Raw genomic sequence first — 16,674 nt, 5'->3', positions numbered from 1 at the left:
AAGAAAGTACTCAGGAACGGTGAGGGGGGTGCATTGGGGTCCTGGTGCATGATGGTGGAGAGGACCAAAGTTGGGGGTGAGAGTGTTTTGCAGACATCTGTTATGGGGAGATGAGCGCTTGTACCCATGTGTCAGCAGCTGTAGTGTAACCTATAACCCCCCCCCCAATTGAAAATAATAGCCTGGTAGAAATCCATCACTGCAAGTATAAGGGAGGCCGTTATAGACCAGTAATCCCATGAAGGGTGTCCTGGTTTCTTTTGTGGATGAAGATTACAGAAAGTTCTATCTGCAACCGTCTAAAATGGCCTGGGAGGTGGGGTAGCAGATAAGTCAATGGACTCTCAAGCATGAAGCCTTGAACTCAGTCCCAGGCATCACATGTGTCAGTGTGATGCTTTGGTTCGCTTTCCCTCTCCTCTCTGTTACAATATATATAAAAATAAAACGGCTTTCCAGTTGATGGCGAGTGCCAGGAAACCCCAGGGCTTCACTTGGGCTAGAGGATTAAAAACTTGAGCCCTAAGGTAGCAGAGGTCAAGGTGAAGTTGAGTCAAATACAGGATGGGATCTAGCAAACTTAAGCACGTGGAAGGGAAACATGTAACAGTGGTAGGCCAGTGTGCTTGGCTGAAGGCGTGTGCGTTCTACACGCCCCACCCGCTCCTAGGGCCAGGGCGGGAACTGCACCAGGGGACCACCTGGTCCGCGGGTCTGCAGGTGCTCCCCCCCACCCCGCGGCCATGACGTAACTTGAGGCCCGCCCCAGCTGGGGAAGCCCCGCCCTATAGACAGAGGCCCCGCCCACCACCCGCACGTCAGCGCTGGCCCCGCCCCTCCGGGCTGCCCGTGGCGCGCCGGCGCCTGCGCAGTCACTTCCGAGCTCTCCGACTGGGATGGCGGCCGTTTTGGAGTCGCTGCTGCGAGAGGAGGTGTCGGTCGCGGCCGCCGTGCGCTGGGTCGCGCGCAGCGCCCAGAGTTCCGAGGTAACAGCGCGGACGCTGCGAGCCGGAGCGGAGCGCGTCCGTCCCCTCTGGAGTCGCCCCTCAGCCCGCTTTCCTCGGGCCGCCCGCCCAGGCCGAGCGCGCTCGGGCCCGGACCTCCGGCGCTGACCCCGCGCCCCGGCGCTTCTCCCGCAGGATGAGCCCGCGCTGCGCTCGCTCCGGCCGCTGCGGAAGGAATTCGTGCCGTTCCTGCTGAACTTCCTGAGGGAGCAGAGCAGCCGCGTCCTCCCGCAGGGCCCCCCCACGCCCGCCAAGGCCTCGGGCTCCTCGGCGGCGCTGCCCGGGAGGCCGGGGGCCGCGGCGCGGGGCGGCCGCGGGGCGCGCAGCCAGCTCTTCCCCCCGGCCGAGCCCGCGAGCGCCGCCGACGCCTCCCCGGCCCCCCCGGCCCGGCGCGGGGGCAGGAGGCGGGGCCCGGGGCCGGCGCGCGAGCGAGGAGGCCGCGGCCCGGGGGGCGCGGAGGAGGGAGCCGGCGGGGAGAGCGCGGCCGCGGCCGGGGGCCGGAGGTCTCGGGGCGCCGGCAGCCCCGGCAGCCCCGGCCCGCCCAACCTCGGCAACCTGGAGGAGTTCCCTCCCGTAGGCTCGGTGCCCCCCGGCCCCGCAGGGTGAGCACCGGCCGCCTGCCGCAGACCCGCGCCGAGCTGGGGGAGCCGGGCCGGGCGGGCCGGGCGGGCCGGGGCGGGGGGCGGCCGCCCGACGCTGAGCGGAGCCCGTGGCCACTCTCAGCAGGACGAAGCCTTCGCGCAGGATCAACCCAACTCCGGTGAGCGAAGAGCGGTCACTCTCCAAACCCAAGACCTGCTTCACCTCACCCCCCATCAGCTGTGTCCCCAGTTCCCAACCCTCAGCCCTGGACACTAGCCCGTGGGGCCATGGCCTCCCCCCCGGGTGCGGAAGTCTGCAAGAGGAGCGGGAGATGCTCAGGAAGGAGCGGTATGGCCTGGCCGCTCCCTGGGTGCCCGTCAGCTCCCCCCCTGTGGCACGGCACCTGCAGGGCTCCTCCCTGCCGCCCCCGGGGACCCTGGGCCGGTTCCTGGGCCGCCGGTTGCCGGTTGCCTCCCGCAGTGGCGGCGGCGGGCGGATGCTCACGACGTCTCTCTGTCCCCCTAGCGCTAAGCAGCTGCCGCAGTCACCCACCCCCGCCTGTCCCACTCCAGCGTCAGGGTCTCCCCTGCCTGACCGGACGGGACACCTGGCCGCCGAGCCTGCCGACCCAGCCAGGGTGTCTTCCCGCCAGCGCCAGCGCCTGCGCCTGGTGGCCCTGGTCTACTCGGCCGTCATGGCGGGTGAGTGACAGCAGCCTGCAGCCTGCGGGCCGCGAGCCCCGGCTCCGTCCTGTCCTCAACGGGCTTTCTTCCCTGCAGAGAACCTGGTCCCAAACCTCTTCTTGGAGCTTTATTTCGTCCTTCAGCTCCTTACTGCCCGGAGGATGGTGGCCACCGGGGACAGCCATCCCGACCCCGGTCCCGGCGCCCCAGGTCAGTGAGCGAGCCTCTTCCCGAGGAGTGGGGCCGGGGCCGGGGCCGCTGACCGCCACTGTCTTTCCAGACTCCGTGGGGAGCCCGCTGTTCCGGAACGTCCACGACTGCGTCTTCTTTGCTGTGCAGGTTTTAGAGCGTCAGCTTCAGTGAGTTTGCCCAGCCCGGGCCGCGGGACCCTTCTTTCCTCTGTCTGCTTCTCGGGACAGTCGGGGTTCCTGCTGTGCCATTAGCACTGGTGCAGGGGAGTTGAACCTGGGACCTTGACCTTGTGTGTGGAGGCTGGCTGTACCTGCGGCCCCTGCGAGTCAGACCTCAGCCTGGGGTCTCCGTAGTTGTCCTCTGGGTTGCCCGCTCTTGCCGATGTCTGTGCCCCCGGGTCCCTGTCCTTGTCCTGCACGGTGTGCTCCATACGGTGTCAGCTGCCCCTTTGCACTGAGTCCCCTTCTCAGTCATGTCCACTCTTCTTTATTTCTTTTGCCTCCAGGGTTATTGCTGGGGCTCAGTGCCTGCACTACGAATCCACTGCTCCTGGAGGCCATTTTTTCCTTTTTGTTGCCCTTGTTGTTTTTTATTGTTGTAGCTGTTGTTATTGATGTCGTCGTTGTTAGATAGGGCAGAGAGGGGAAAGACAGACACCTGCAGACCTGCTTCACCGCCTGTGAAGCAACCCTCCTGCAGGTGGAGCTGGGGGCTCAAACCGGGATCCTTAACGCCGGCCCTTACGCCTTGCGCCACGTGCGCTCAGCCCGCTGCGCTACCTCCCAGCCCCCATTCATGTCCACTCTTGTCCCTTTAGAGTCCTTTCCTACCTGGACAAAGGGACCTTGAAGCTGTTGGCTGAGAACGAGCGGCTGCTGTGCTTCTCACCTGCCCTACAGAGCCGTCTCCGAGCCGCCTACGAGGGCAGTGTTGCCAAGGTAATGCCCACGTCTTCGCCCACACCAGGTGACCCAGCTCACACATCTCTAGTGTCCTCTAAAAACTGGGCAACACCAGGGAAGTGAAGCTTTCTGAGGATGAGCCGTGTGGGGCCTTCAGCCCCTAATGTCATTTGAAATAATAATTTATTTAAAAGCATAGGAAAGAATGAAACTGGAATCACTCTGGTACATGTGCTGCCAGGGGTTGATCTTGAGACCTCACTGTGCCGCCTCCGGACCACCCTAATGCCCCGTGTATATTCTAGGTGTCTCTGGCGATGCCCCATTCTGCTCAAGCTGTCTCCTTTCAGCCAGAAACCGACAACCGTGCCAACTTCTCCAGCGACCGCGCCTTCCATACTTTTAAAAAACAAAGGTGAGTAAGATGGGGGCCCTGGGGTGGGAGGAGAGGTAGCGTTTTCTCTGGATAGGAACCTTGTGTTTTCCTATAAAGTGGGGATTTGGCATGAACAGGTGACAGGCAGGTTGACACCAGCAGGCCCTTTCTGCCCCTTGTCATAAAGGGGCACCGTTTGATTCTTAGCAGGTCTGTGGTTTTAGTACCAGGGTTCTCAGGCAAGAGGGAGTAAGACAGCTCTCCCTGCCCTCAAGTTTGTGCTGCGGCTGGACCTGTAGCCTTGTTACACAGCGTCGGGCTGAGGCTAGTTCTGTGCCGGGCCAGGTGCTCTGGCGACGCATTAGCCACAGCTGGGCCTCAGCTGATCAGGGGTCCTCTTGTGTCTGCTAGGGATGTTTTTTATGAGGTGCTTCGCGAGTGGGAAGATCACCACGAGGAGCCAGGCTGGGATTTTGAGAAGGGCTTAGGCAGCCGCATCAGGTAGGTCACTCCTTGCCCTTCTTGCTTCTGGTGCTGAGCAGCGGGGTGTTGCCTTGGTAGCTGATTGGGGGAAAGCACCTCCCACCCCACAGTGGCGGATTTCCATTCTTTTAATCTTTCCATTTATTGCCTTTCTTCAAAAACAGATTCTCTGCGGTTTTCATTCATTACTAACTTCTGTTTGTCCTGTGCATATGCTCAGAAAATGCTAAACTGTCTTTTACTGGAGGGGGAAGATAGCATAATGGTTATGCAAACAGACTCATGCCTGAGGCTCCCTAATCCCAGGTTCAGCCCCCTACATCAGCATAAACCCTAGCCAGGCAGTGTTCTGGTCTTTCTCTGTATCTTTCTGTGCCTTTCTCACTAAAATAAAAACAAAGTATATTTTTAAAATATATTAGCCAGAGCACTGCTCAGCTCTGTGTTATGGTGGTGCAGGGAATTTAACCTGGGATTAGGGAGCCTCAGGCATGAGAGTCTGCATAACCATTATGCTGTCTCCCACCTAGTTATATATTACTGGGGAGACAGAAACTGAGAGGGGTGTGGAGGAGGTAGAGGGGGAAAGAGACAGACACCTGCAGCCCTGCTTCAGCACTCATGAAGCTTTTCCCCTATAGGTGGGGACCAGGGCTTGAGCCTGGTCTTGGTGCACTGTGATGTGAGCACTTAGCCAGGTGCATCACCACCTGGCCCTGAGCAATTTTTTTCCCCCATGTGGGCCATCTGTAGATCTCCTACAAAAAAAAAAAAAAAGTTCAGATCTTTTGCCCATTTTTTGAGAGGTTGCTTATCTTTGTTACTGAACTGTACTTTAAAACTTTTTTAAAAGAAATTTTTATTTTTTTATTATTTTTTATTTTTTTTATTTATTCCCTTTTGTTGCCCTTGTTTTATTGTTGTAGTTATTATTATTGTTGTCGTCGTTGCTGGATAGGACAGAGAGAAATGGAGAGAGGAGGGGAAGACAGAGAGGAGGAGAGAAAGACAGACACCTGCAGATCTGCTTCACCGCCTGTGAAGCGACTTCCCTGCAGGTGGGGAGCCGGGGCTCAAACCAGGATCCTTATGCCGGTCCTTGTGCTTTGCGCCACCTGTGCTTAACCCGCTGCGCTACAGCCCGACTCCCTAAAAGAAATCTTTAAAAATACTTATTTTCCCTTTTGTTGTCCTTGTTTTATTGTTGTAGTTATTGATGTCGTTGTTGGTAAGGACAGAGAGAAATGGAGAGAAGAAGGGGAGACGGGGAGAGAAAGAAAGACACCTGCAGACCTGCTTCACCATCTGTGAAGCCACCTGCGCTTAACCCGCTATGCTACCGCCCGACTCCAAATTTTTTAAAAAATCTTTTTAATTTTCTTTATTTATTGGATAGAGACAGAAATCGAGAGGGATGAGGAAGATAGAGAGGGACAGAGAGACACCTGCAGCCCTGCTTCACCACTTGTGAAGCTTTCCACCTGTAGGTGAGGACCAGGGGCTCCAACCTTGTGCACTGTAACACGTGCACCTCATCCAGCTGCACCACCAACTGGCCCCCTTTTAAAAAATTTTTTAAAATATTTATTCCCGGGAGTCTGGCGGTAGCGCAGCAGGTTAAGCGCAGGTGGCGCAAAGCACAAGGACCGGCTTAAGGGTCCTGGTTCGAGCCCCTGGCTCCTCACCTGCAGGGGAGTCACTTCACAGGTGGTGAAGCAGGTCTGCAGGTGTCTGTCTTCCCCCCCACCCCCATCTTCCCGACCTCTCTCCATTTCTCTCTGTCCTATCTAACAACAACGACATCAGTAACAACAGCAATAACTACAACAATAATGAAAAACAAGGGCAACAAAAGGGAAAATAATAAAAAAATATATTTATTCCCTTTTGTTCCCCTTGTTTTATTGTTGTTATGTCGTTGTAGTTGGATAGGACAGAAAATGGAGGGAGGAGGGGGAGAGAAAGACACCTGCAGACCTGCTTCACTGCCGGTGAAGCGACTACCCTGCAGGTGGGGAGCCAGGGGCTTGAACTGGGATCCTTACGCCGGTCCTTGCACTTGGCAAGGACTGCCAGACTCCCTCTTTTTTTTTTTTTTTTTAACCAGAGTACTGATCAGCTCTGGTTTATGGTGGTGTGGGAGACTGAACCTGAGACTTTAGAGCCTCAGGCAAGAGAGTGTTTGCATAACCAGTATGCTATCTCCCCCACCCAAATTGTACTATTTAAAGATGTTTGGCATCAGATGTGTGATGTCTAAATATCTTCTCCCAGTTACTGGATTGCATACCATTTTACTCTTGTGGAATTTACTATTAATGTGTAGAAACTTTTTGATGTAATTAATTCCATTTCACTTTAGTTTCCCTTGCCCATGGAATTGAGTCTCCAATGATGTATGAAAGTTTAGTGATGGTCTGGGTTCATTTTCCTGTATGTGGCTGTCTGCTTTTCCCAATAGCCTTTAAAAGGCTTTCTTGGGGGAGTTGGGTGGTAGCGCAGCAGGTTAAGCACATGTGGCACAAAGCGCAAGGACCCGCGAAAGGATCCGGGTTCGAGCCCCTGGCTCCTCACCTGCAGGAGGGTCGCTTCACAAGTGGTAAAGCAGGTTTGCAGGTGTCCATCTTTCTCTACCCCTCTCTGTCTTCCCTTCCTCTCTCCATTTCTCTCTGTCCCATCCAACAACAACAATAACTACAACAATAAAACAAGGGCAACAAAAGGAAATAAATATTTATAAACACACACAAACACACACACGGCTTTCTTGGGGGCCAGGCGGTGGCAGACCTGGTGAAGCTCTCACATTACAGTGCACAAGGACCCAGGTTCAAGCTCCTGGTCCCCACCTGCAGGGGGAAAGTTTCACAAGTGGTGAAGGAGGGCTACAGGTGTCTCTCTGTCTCTCTCCCTCTCTGTCTCCCCTTCCTCTCTCTGTATCTATACAATAATAAATTAAAAAATTTTAAAAAAGAAAAGGCTTTCTTTCCCCCCCATTGAATGGTTTTGGCTCCAATGTCATTGAGGTGCCCATCTATCTATGTGGGTTTATTTCAGGGCTCACTATTGCTGCCATTGGTCTAAGTACCCATTTGTGTCCAGTACCACAGTTTTAAAAAGACTTTACAAGAGAGAGAAAACAAACACATAGAGAATTGCTCTTGCATAGGGTAATCGCTGAACTTAGTGGCTGCACAACTCCACAAGCCCCCTTCCTTCCTTCCTTCCTTCCTTCCTTCCTTCCTTCTTTTTTTCTTCTGGCTAAAGAGAGAAACAGAAAACACAGCACTGCTCATGAAGTTTCTCACCTATGGGCATTCCCATGGGGTGTCTGGGGCCTTCAACCCAGGTCTTCGCACACAGTAAGGTGAACTCTACCGGGTGAGCTACCTCCAGGCTCCCTGGATTCCTTTAAAATCCCCCTTTCCTGACTGCACTGGCAAAGACTCTGGGTCATGTTGAACAGCAGCAGTGAAGAGTAGGTGTCCTTGTCTAGGTCTTGATTTTAGGGGGAAAGCTTTGTTTTTCTCAACTGAGTATGAGATTAACCATCAGTTTATGTTGCATTGCCAATATTATGTTGAAGAATGTTCCTTTTTATTCTATTATTGGATAGAGACAAAAAATGAGAGGGGAGGAAAGAGGGGGAGAGAGGCAGAGAGGCACCTGCAGACCTGCTTCACTGCTCATGAAGCTTTCCCCCAGTAGGTGGGGACAAGGGCTTGAACCTGGGTCCTTGGCACTGTGATGTGTGCGTTTAACCAGGTGCACTACTGCCTGGCCCCCAGTAATATTTCTTCTATGTGCAGTTTCTTTTTTTTAACAAATTTAAGTAACTGGGGGGGGGGGTATTGGCTTATAGTGAAGTTGTTTATACATTGATAAAATTTCGAATCTCCACATGATAAATGTCAGCAAAACATTCTCACCCCAACTTAGGTCCTTTTCCACCTTTGTGCACCAATACCTCACAGCGCTCTCCACCCCTCCACAGAGTCCTTGGCTCTGGTGCAGTACCCACTTTCTTAAAAGGTCTTTATCAGAAATGGGTGTGGAATCTGTTAGGTGCTTTTTCAGCATCTTTTGACATAGCCATGTGGTTTTGTTGATTGGCATATTAACTGATCTGCATATGTTGAACCACTCCCTTTGGGTTTTAGTGGGTATTCTCTTTATGGTGGTGAAGGCTGGCAAAATAGCTCACTTGCAGGGTGTGCATGATCCAAGACTAGGCCTGGGGCTCCGCTGCTTTGGGAGAACGTCAGTGCCCTGTGGTCTTTCACTTCTCTCTCTGCCGGTCTCTGTCAGTCTCTGTCGATAATAATAGTAAATCTATATGTTGGGTTCAGCCTGCTAAGATTTTGTTGAAGACTTCTGCGTCAGTGTTCAGAGATATAAGCCTAATAGAGTTTGATAGGCCTAATGGAAGTTGCATGGAATGGGTGTTAGTTTTTCTTCATAGGTCTTTTAAATTCATCAGGGAAGCCATCTGGATGTGGTCTTCCTTCTACTCTTGGGGAAGCTTTTGGTTGCCACTTTGATTTCTACTTGAGTGATCAGCCTGTTCTGGCCACCTGCTCCCTCATAGATCACTCTTGGAAGGTGTTATGATAACAAGAATGTGTCTGTTTCATCTAGATTATCTAGGTTACGTGTATCATCACTTATACTTTTACCCCTCTTGTTTATTTAGTATTTATTCCCTTTTGTTGCCTTTGTTGTTTTATTGTTGTAGTTATTATTGTTATTGTTGTCGTCATTGTTAGATAGGACAGAAAGAGAAATGGAGAGAGATGGGGAAGATAGAGGGGGAAAGATAGACACCCACAGACCTGTTTCATGGCCTGTGAAGCAACTCCCCTGCAGGTGGGGAGCCAAGGGCTCGAACTGGGATCCTTACACTGGTCCTTGGGCTTTGTGACCCCTCTTTTTTTTAGTTTGGATAGATGGAAATTGAGAGGGAGAGAGACAGAAACAGTCTGAGACCTGCAGCACTGTTCACTGCTCTTGAAGTTTCCCTCACTGCAGATAGGGACCAAGGACTTGAACTCTGGTCCTTGTGTTGTGCACTGTGACATGCATTCTACCAGGTGTACTACCATCTGGCCCGTTTCTGATTTTTCATTATTTATTTGAGAAATCCAGAGGTAAGGGGGTAGATAGGAAGAGAGTGACACCTGCAGACCTGTTTACAGCTCTTGACTTTATACTTATTTCTACTCTGATTTTATTTATTTGCAACCAGAGTGACGGCTGTGGCTTGGACCTGGCATTGTGAATCCACTGCTCCTAGGGTCATTTTTCTGTTTCTATTTTGATAGGACTGAAAAATTGAGAAGGGAGAGAAAGGAAGACACCTGCAAACCTGCTTCACCATTTGTGAAGAGTCCCCCTGTAGATGGGGAGTGGGGCTTTGAACCCTGGTCCTTGTACATGGTAACGTGTGCTCTTAACAGGGTGCACTGCCAGCTGCCCTCTACTCTTGATTTTATTATTTCTGTTTTTTTTGAGTCTGTTGCTCCTTTTCTAGTTGCCTCTGTTGGAATGGTAATTGAGCTCTCTCTCCTGCTGCTATGAATTTGCATCTTAGGACTGCTTTCTCAGGGACCCATAGGATCTGGTAGCTTATCTCTTCATTTTGTAGTTTGTTTGTTTTTTTTAAATCTTTATTCCCTTTTGTAGTTTTCCAGATTTAAATATCTCAGAGTGTGGGAAGAGACCCAGAGCACCCCTCTGCAAAGAGACTCATGCCTGAGGCTCCAAGGTCCCAGCTTCAGTCCCCCACACTACTGTAAGCCAGAGCTGAGCAGTGCTCTGGCTGAAAAAAAAAAAGAAAAAGACTTGGAAGCCGGCATTTTCTTTTCTTGTGTAAATAAGTATATCTCGGGGGCCGGGTGGTGGCACATCTGCTTGAATGCACATGTTACTGTACTCAAGGATCCAGGTTCGAGCCCCCAGTCCCCACCTGCTGGGAGAAAGCAGTGCTGCAGATGTCTCTCTCTCCAACAAATAAAGTTAAATTTTTAAAAAAATTTAAAATAAAGTATCTCTCTATCCTTGAGGAGTCCTGCAGCTGAGGACTGTATCTCTAGGGTTGTGCTCTGTTGCCAGAGCACTGCTCAGTCCTGGTTTATGACGGTGAGGGGACTGAACCATGGGCCTCCAAGTCTCAGGCATGGGAGTCTCTTTGTAGAACTTTTAATGCTGGCAGTTGTGACAGAGGTTTGCTCCGATCCCTTGTAAAGGACTCAAAAGCTCCATGGTTGACTTGTTTTCTCCGTTCTTCTTTCCTTTTCCCACTCCAACCCTGCCTGTCCTTCCTCAGAGCCATGATGGGCCAACTCTCTGCAGCCTGCAGCCACAGCCACTTTGTTCGACTTTTCCAGAAACAGCTTCTCCAGGTAAGAGCTTCAGCCTGAAGCCAGTCTGGACAGTAGGCACTGTGGGCAGCCAAGAAATGGTTGGAACAGCTGTCCAAGTAGGTGTGTGTGGGGGGGGGGCCTGCAGCATCTCACAACCTTCCTGCCTCTGCTTTATGCTGTGCATGGGCTTAGGACGTGGGCCTGGTTTGAAATTCTGGCTTTGGTCACGCTAAGCCAAAATTGTATTTCTTCCCTGTAAAGCAAGATACAATACCATCTTTGAAAAATATATCTAAGGCACCTGACACAGATAAATTCATTATCCTTATTTTGTTCAGTCCTTTCCAAAAAAAAAAAAATCCAATTTCTGTCCTTCCTCTGCCCTGCAGATGTGCCAGGATCCAGGGGGGGCTGCGGGCGTGGTCCTGGGCGAGGCCCCGGATGTGTTAAGCATGCTTGGCGCCGACAAGCTGGGGCGGTTGCGGCGCCTCCAGGAACGGCTCCTGGCTCCTCAGAGCAGTGGGGGGCCCTGCCCACCCCCTACCTTCCCAGGATGTCAGGGCTTCTTCAGGGACTTCATCCTGAGTGCCAGCAGGTGAGGCCCCCTGAATCTTGGGGGAGTGGGGCTCCAGTCAGGAGAGCTTTGTCTTCCTGAGGGGCTAGGGGTCGTCTGGCTTCCTTCTAGCTCAGCCTTCTGGCCTCCATCTCCTTCCCTCCTGGCCTTTCTGTGTGGAGCGCCTCTTCTCTCCCAGTTCTTTCAACGCCTGAATTCCCCGTCTCAGCTTCCAGTTTAACCAGCACCTCATGGATAGTCTGAGCTTGAAGATCCAGGAGCTCAACGGCCTCACCCTGCCCCAGCCAGAGCCCAGCGAGGACGAGGGGGAGTCGGATGTGGACTGGCAGGTCAGGCAGAATGGGGTGTGTGGCCTCGAGGGGAAGGTGTTCTCCAGAGCTTTGTAAGGGAGTGGGTTTGTTTCCGCCAGAGCGCTACTCAGGCTGCCTCACGTTCGCTTCAGTTGTGCTTCCTTGTCCCGGGCAGGGTGAGCGGAGGCAGTTTGCGGTGGTGATGCTCAGCCTAAGGCTTCTGGCTAAATTCCTGGGGTTTGTGGCCTTCCTGCCATACCGGGGACCTGAGCCACCCCCGACTCGTGAGCTTCAGGACTCGATTCTGGCCCTGAGGAGCCAGGTGAATGGGAGAGGGTTTGGGGAAGGAGGGGTGGGCAGGTGCAGAGACCCCCGGGCCCGCCCCTGACCAGGCCTCCCTGCCAGGTGCCGCCAGTCCTGGACGTGCGGGCCCTGCTGCAGCAGGGACTGCAGGCGCGCCGGGCGGTGCTCACGGTGCCCTGGCTGGTGGAGTTCCTCTCCCTGGCTGACCACATCGTCCCGCTGCTGGACTACTACCGCAGCATCTTCGGTCTCCTGCTGCACCTGCACCGGTGAGCTGAGCGCGGGTGTGGGGAGAGGCGCCGGGCCCTGCTGGCGGGGGTGACAGCTCCGCCTCCGTTCACCCGCAGGAGCTTGGTCTTATCAGAGGAGAGTGAAGGGGGCATGTGCTTCCTCAACAAGCTGCTGCTGCTGGCTGTGCTGGGCTGGCTTTTCCAGGTGCGTGCAGCAAGGGCCTAGCTGGGAGTGTGGTGTGAGGAAGGCTGCTCCGAACTGCCGCCTCCACCTCGGAACCGCAGGCCAGGAGGGTGATGGGTCTCTGAAGCGCTGGCTCCTCTCTCGCCAGATCCCCACGGTCCCTGAGGACTTGTTCTTTCTGGAGGAGGGTCAGGCGGATGGGTTGGAAGTGGACATAGAAGCCTCTGGTCGTGGCTTGGTAGGTGCTGGAGTTCAGGCAGGCTGGTGGAAGAGGTGGGCGGGCTGGGAGTACAGTGCGCTTGTCTGCAGAAGGACTAAGGTTCTGCACGTATATGTGTCTAGAAGAGAGCTCAGCTCTGGCCTGTAGTGGTCCTGAGGATTATCTTGGCACTTGACACCCTCAGGCATGGAAGTCTTTGCTTAACCGCTGTGCTGTCTTCCCCAGTCCCCTGAGGTTCTCTCTCCAGCACTGTGACTAGTGAAAGCTGAGCAGTGCTCTGTTTAAAAGAGGAGAACAAACCACCCAGGGCAGACACTAGCCCTCAGAAGGTTGTGACTGTCCATTTCTGGGTACTCTGGGGGGCGGGGGGGGGGGGCCTGCTTTCCCAGTTCTGGCTGCTGTTCGCCCCCAGGACAGCGTGCCCGTGGTGGATCAGCACCTGCTCTACACCTGCTGCCCCTACATCGGTGAGGATATGGGTGTCCCCAGGGGGCTCTGTTTTTCCCGTTTGGCCGTTGGGATGGTGGGGATGGGCTTGGAATGAGGCTCTTGGGCTTTCTTGGTGCAGGAGAACTCCGGAAACTGCTCGCTTCCTGGGTGTCGGGCAGCAGTGGGAGGAGTGGGGGCTTCGTGAGGAAGATCACCCCCACCACCACCACCGGCCTGGGGGCCCGGCTTCCCCAGACCATCCAGGGGCTGCAGGTAAGGAGGGCTAGGACAGCAGGAATGGCACTCTCGTGGGGAGGGTTGCGGGACGTCACCGCCATGCTCACCCCGCAGGCCCAGCTCGCTCAGGCCTTCTTCCACAACCAGCCTCCTTCCCTGCGCAGGACCGTGGAGTTTGTGGCAGAGCGCATTGGCTCGAATTGTGTCAAACACATTAAGTAAGTGCGTGGGTTGAGAGGCCAGTAGCGGCCCATCAAGCTAAGGAAAAGGGGAGGCTGTCATTCCCAGAAGTTTCGGGTTCTCTCCAAACACTGCTGACCCTGCTGCAGGGCCACGTTGGTGGCGGATCTGGTGTGCCAAGCAGAGTCACTTCTTCAGGAGCAACTAGTGTCGCCGGGACAGAAAGAGGGAGACCCGGCCCAGCTGTTGGAGAGCTTGTGTTCCCAGCTGTGCCCCCACGGGGCCCAGGCACTGAGCCAGGCACGAGAGTAAGACAGCTCACCTTTCTGGCCCCTCCCTCATTCACATCCCCCCCAGCATACTGGATTTGGAGTTTGGGGGTCCAAAGCCCAAAACTTGAGCCAGCAGCTGGGTGTGGTTTTCTCCCAGTGCGTTGTGGGGCGTCAGGTGCTCTCGGCAGGGCCTTCTGTGAGCCTCGCTGAACCGTCCAGACATCTCTGACCCCACTATCTCCCCACAGGTTCTGCCAGAAAAAGAGCCCTGGGGCTGTGCGCGCGCTGCTGCCTGAGGAGACCCCTGCAGCCGTACGTGGGCAGGGGCCCGTGGGCGGTTGTGCATGGGGTCCTCTGTGTCTGTCCTCCTCCCTGACCTGCTCCTGGCCATCTGCCATAGGTTCTGAGCAGCGCGGAGAACATTGCTGTGGGGCTTGCAACAGAGAAAGCCTGCACCTGGCTGTCGGCCAACATCACAGGTGAGGTGCAGGGAAGCGGCCGCGCTGGGAGTGGCGCTGGGTGGGTGCCGTGCTCAGCCCTTTTTCTCCCTCTGGCCCACAGCGCTGATCAGGAGAGAGGTGAAGGCGGCGGTGAGCCGCGCACTCCGAGTCCAGGGTCCAGAGCCGGCTGCCCGGGGGGAGCGGAGGGGCTGCTCCCGTGCCTGTGAGCACCATGCGCCCCTCCCCTCCCACCTCATCTCCGAGATCAAAGTACACGGCTCCCCCTCCCCCCCATATCTATGTGCAGCAGCTTTCTGTGGGGTCCAGCTAGTTTTGTTACTGAATGAGACTAGGTAGGAAGGAGCCAGATTCAAGTACCAAAAAATAGGGAGAAACTGAAAGGATTGTGTGCGGGGGGCTGGGGGGAGCCTTAAAGGAGTGGTCCCTGAGTGTGAGGTGATGCGACAGGTAGTCAAGCAAAGGACTTGCATGCATAAGCCCCTGTACCACACGTGCTGGAGGGGCACTCTGGCATCTGCCATCAAGTCTTAAAAATTCAGTCTGTCCAGAGCAAATGCTGCCTGCAGCAGCAGCAGAACTGAGTGATTGGGAACAGACTGGTACAGGCCTAGCCTGCTCCCTGACCCTGAGCTCCAGGCATAGATTTGGTCCAGAGAGGAAAGGCAAGAGGCCGTGTATTAGCTAGTAGTTCTCACCATGCAAAGGATTTCTGTCCTGAAGCCTTAAGGCTCCTAAGAAGATGAACAGAGAAGCACGAGGGGTGGAGAGCAACAATGGGCTGTGGGGTTGGTGTCCCTGGTGCTAAGACGCTCTGGGGACTAGCTAGGCGCGTCTTTGTCCCAAGAAGGTGGCATCTCTCCGGCAGCTTCCCTAGCTGTGTGTGCTGCCATCTCCCCTCTGCCTCAGCCCCAACCTCAGCCCCAGCATGATAGCTCCTCCCTCTGCTCCTGCCCACACCAGGATGTGCTCGCTCTGGCTGCTGGGCCTCGAGACCCTGAGGAGGGTGTTTCCCCAGAGCACGTGGAGCAGCTCCTGGGCCAGTTGAGCCAGATGCTGCAGTGCCGCCAGGTAAAGTGCCCAGATGCCCTTCCAAGAGCCACCCCTCACTGGCCCAGGGCTCTTGTTAATGCCCAGGCTCTACTTTGTCCACAGTACCTATGTCCACCTGCCGAGCAGCACCTGGCGAAGTGTTCTGTGGAGTTAGCCTCCCTCCTTGGTATGGTTTTTCCTTGACCCGACCTGCCAGCACATCCCCTGGTCAGAGCTGGGCACAAGATTAAAGCACAGAAGCCTTTCCTGCTCAACTTGCCTTTCTTTCCCCAGTGGCCGATCAAGTCCCTGTCCTGGGGCCCCCGGCACAGCATCAGCTGGAGCGCGGACAGGCCAGGAGGTTCCTGAACATGCTGCTGTCCTTGTGGAAGGACGACTTCCAGGTGCCCGTGCCACTCCAGCTGCTGCTGAGCCCGAGAAACATGGGGCTCCTGGCAGCCACTCGGCCAAGGCAGGTGAGCAAAGAGTGGGAGCGGCTTCTCTGGGCCCTTTGCTAACGCTTCCCGTCCCCTCACCTCCCCATGCTGTGTTGCAGTGGGATCTGCTGCTGTTCTTGCTCCGGGAGCTGGTAGAGCAAGGCCTGATGGGACGAGCGCAGATAGAGGCCTGCCTCGGCAGCCTCCGGGAGGCCCAGTGGCCAGAGGTAAGGATGCCCGCTTCTCTTACCCTAAGCAACAGGGTGGCCTCACAGCGAATGCTCTTCTTCCAGCGCCTGCTGTGATGGGCCTCCTCTACAGTACATGGAAGGTAGTGGGGGGGGGGGGGCTATCATTTGAGATTGAATTTTTAGCACAAAGGATGAGCCATCCAAAGGTGTAACCTGCCATTTTTCTGTTTACCCCAGGACATCTCTAAAGAACTGGCAACTCTGTTCAGCCTGTTTTTAGCTGAGCCTCACATCCCAGAACCCCAGCTACGAGCTCGTGAGCTGGTACAGCCCAACCGGGGGACTGTGCTGGCCCAGAGCTAGGACTACACGATGGCCCTGCCGGGGGCCTCTCACCACAACCCTGGAAGCCCTCCTCATGTCTCAGGAGGCGGCTCCGGAGCCACCCCAAGTGCCACTGCTGACCCTTGGCCGGAGCAAGAGCAGCTAAGCCTGCAGCCAGGCTCCTTGCTCACGTGTGAAGAAGCGCGTGGCCAGCTGGTCCCTGCTGATTGGAGGCTGGCCAGGAGTCCTAGAGGAAGGAGGGGCCGACTGGCTCAGGAGTATGGCTGAAACGCCTGGACTCCAGCCCTGGAGCAGAAGAGTCGGCCATTACCACTTGGATGCTAAACGATTGACGTTTGGGCTTAGAGCCCCACTTGCTGCTAGCCCCTAGCATTTCTTAAAATGTGGTGGTTCAGGAAATCATGTCAGAGGCAAAAATTTTTCTGCTTAACTTGTAACCAAGTTAAAGGATAACTTTTGGGAGTCTTCATCTTCTACCACTGGGAGCTGTACTGCCACCTCCTTTTAAGAGCACGACAGATATGGAGCTCACCTGACAGAAATCTGCTGCTCTGTACGTCCCCTGCCTCCAGCCCTATGCAGGTCTGATTCTCAGAGCAGCTCCTGAGGGAAGGCCAGGTGTGGGAAGGACAGGAGAGCTTTTTAAAATAAACTTCTTTACTGGGGGCTTCGTGTCTACTTTTTGGGAGAGAGCTACCCAAGAGATCT

The 16,674-nt window shown here is 54.9% G+C and overlaps 1 protein-coding gene across 16 annotated transcripts; it reads left to right on the top strand.

The window, feature by feature from the left end:
- Positions 1-833: 833 nt before the first annotated feature.
- On the top strand, positions 834-16,632 carry CDAN1 (codanin 1). 16 transcript variants are annotated; one of them, XM_060174479.1, is made up of 28 exons: positions 834-986; positions 1,140-1,606; positions 1,731-1,764; positions 2,159-2,287; positions 2,366-2,483; positions 2,550-2,628; positions 3,279-3,399; positions 3,669-3,778; positions 4,151-4,240; positions 10,548-10,623; positions 10,974-11,179; positions 11,367-11,502; positions 11,624-11,770; positions 11,854-12,020; positions 12,099-12,186; positions 12,314-12,403; positions 12,798-12,852; positions 12,954-13,087; positions 13,166-13,269; positions 13,381-13,539; positions 13,752-13,815; positions 13,904-13,982; positions 14,065-14,166; positions 14,830-15,032; positions 15,117-15,180; positions 15,288-15,469; positions 15,550-15,657; positions 15,859-16,632. In XM_060174479.1, the coding sequence occupies exons 1-28, from the start codon at positions 897-899 to the stop codon at positions 15,982-15,984; spliced, it is 3,528 nt and encodes a 1,175-aa protein (XP_060030462.1). In that variant the 5' UTR covers positions 834-896; the 3' UTR covers positions 15,985-16,632. The 16 variants fall into 16 exon arrangements, 13 of the variants coding, with proteins under 13 accessions (XP_060030462.1, XP_060030461.1, XP_060030455.1 ...); XM_060174478.1 differs by having other exon boundaries at positions 836-986; positions 1,728-1,764; XM_060174472.1 differs by having other exon boundaries at positions 837-986; positions 1,731-1,934; positions 2,112-2,287; positions 2,366-2,479.
- Positions 16,633-16,674: the final 42 nt, after the last annotated feature.

This window comes from Erinaceus europaeus, chromosome 16 (genome assembly GCF_950295315.1).
Source record: "Erinaceus europaeus chromosome 16, mEriEur2.1, whole genome shotgun sequence".
Taxonomy (NCBI): Eukaryota; Metazoa; Chordata; class Mammalia; order Eulipotyphla; family Erinaceidae; genus Erinaceus; species Erinaceus europaeus.
This window is presented reverse-complemented; position numbering and strand designations above follow the sequence as displayed.

What these genes read in the sequence shown, in the direction of transcription:
- CDAN1 (XM_060174471.1), top strand. Translation starts at nt 897, where the DNA reads ATGGCGGCCGTTTTGGAGTCGCTGCTGCGAGAGGAGGTGTCGGTCGCG. An exon ending in CTACTCGGCCGTCATGGCGG is followed by an intron (nt 2,288 to 2,365) that starts GTGAGTGACAGC and finishes TCTTCCCTGCAG; the next exon opens with AGAACCTGGTCCCAAACCTC. An exon ending in GCACTGAGCCAGGCACGAGA is followed by an intron (nt 13,540 to 13,751) that starts GTAAGACAGCTC and finishes ATCTCCCCACAG; the next exon opens with GTTCTGCCAGAAAAAGAGCC.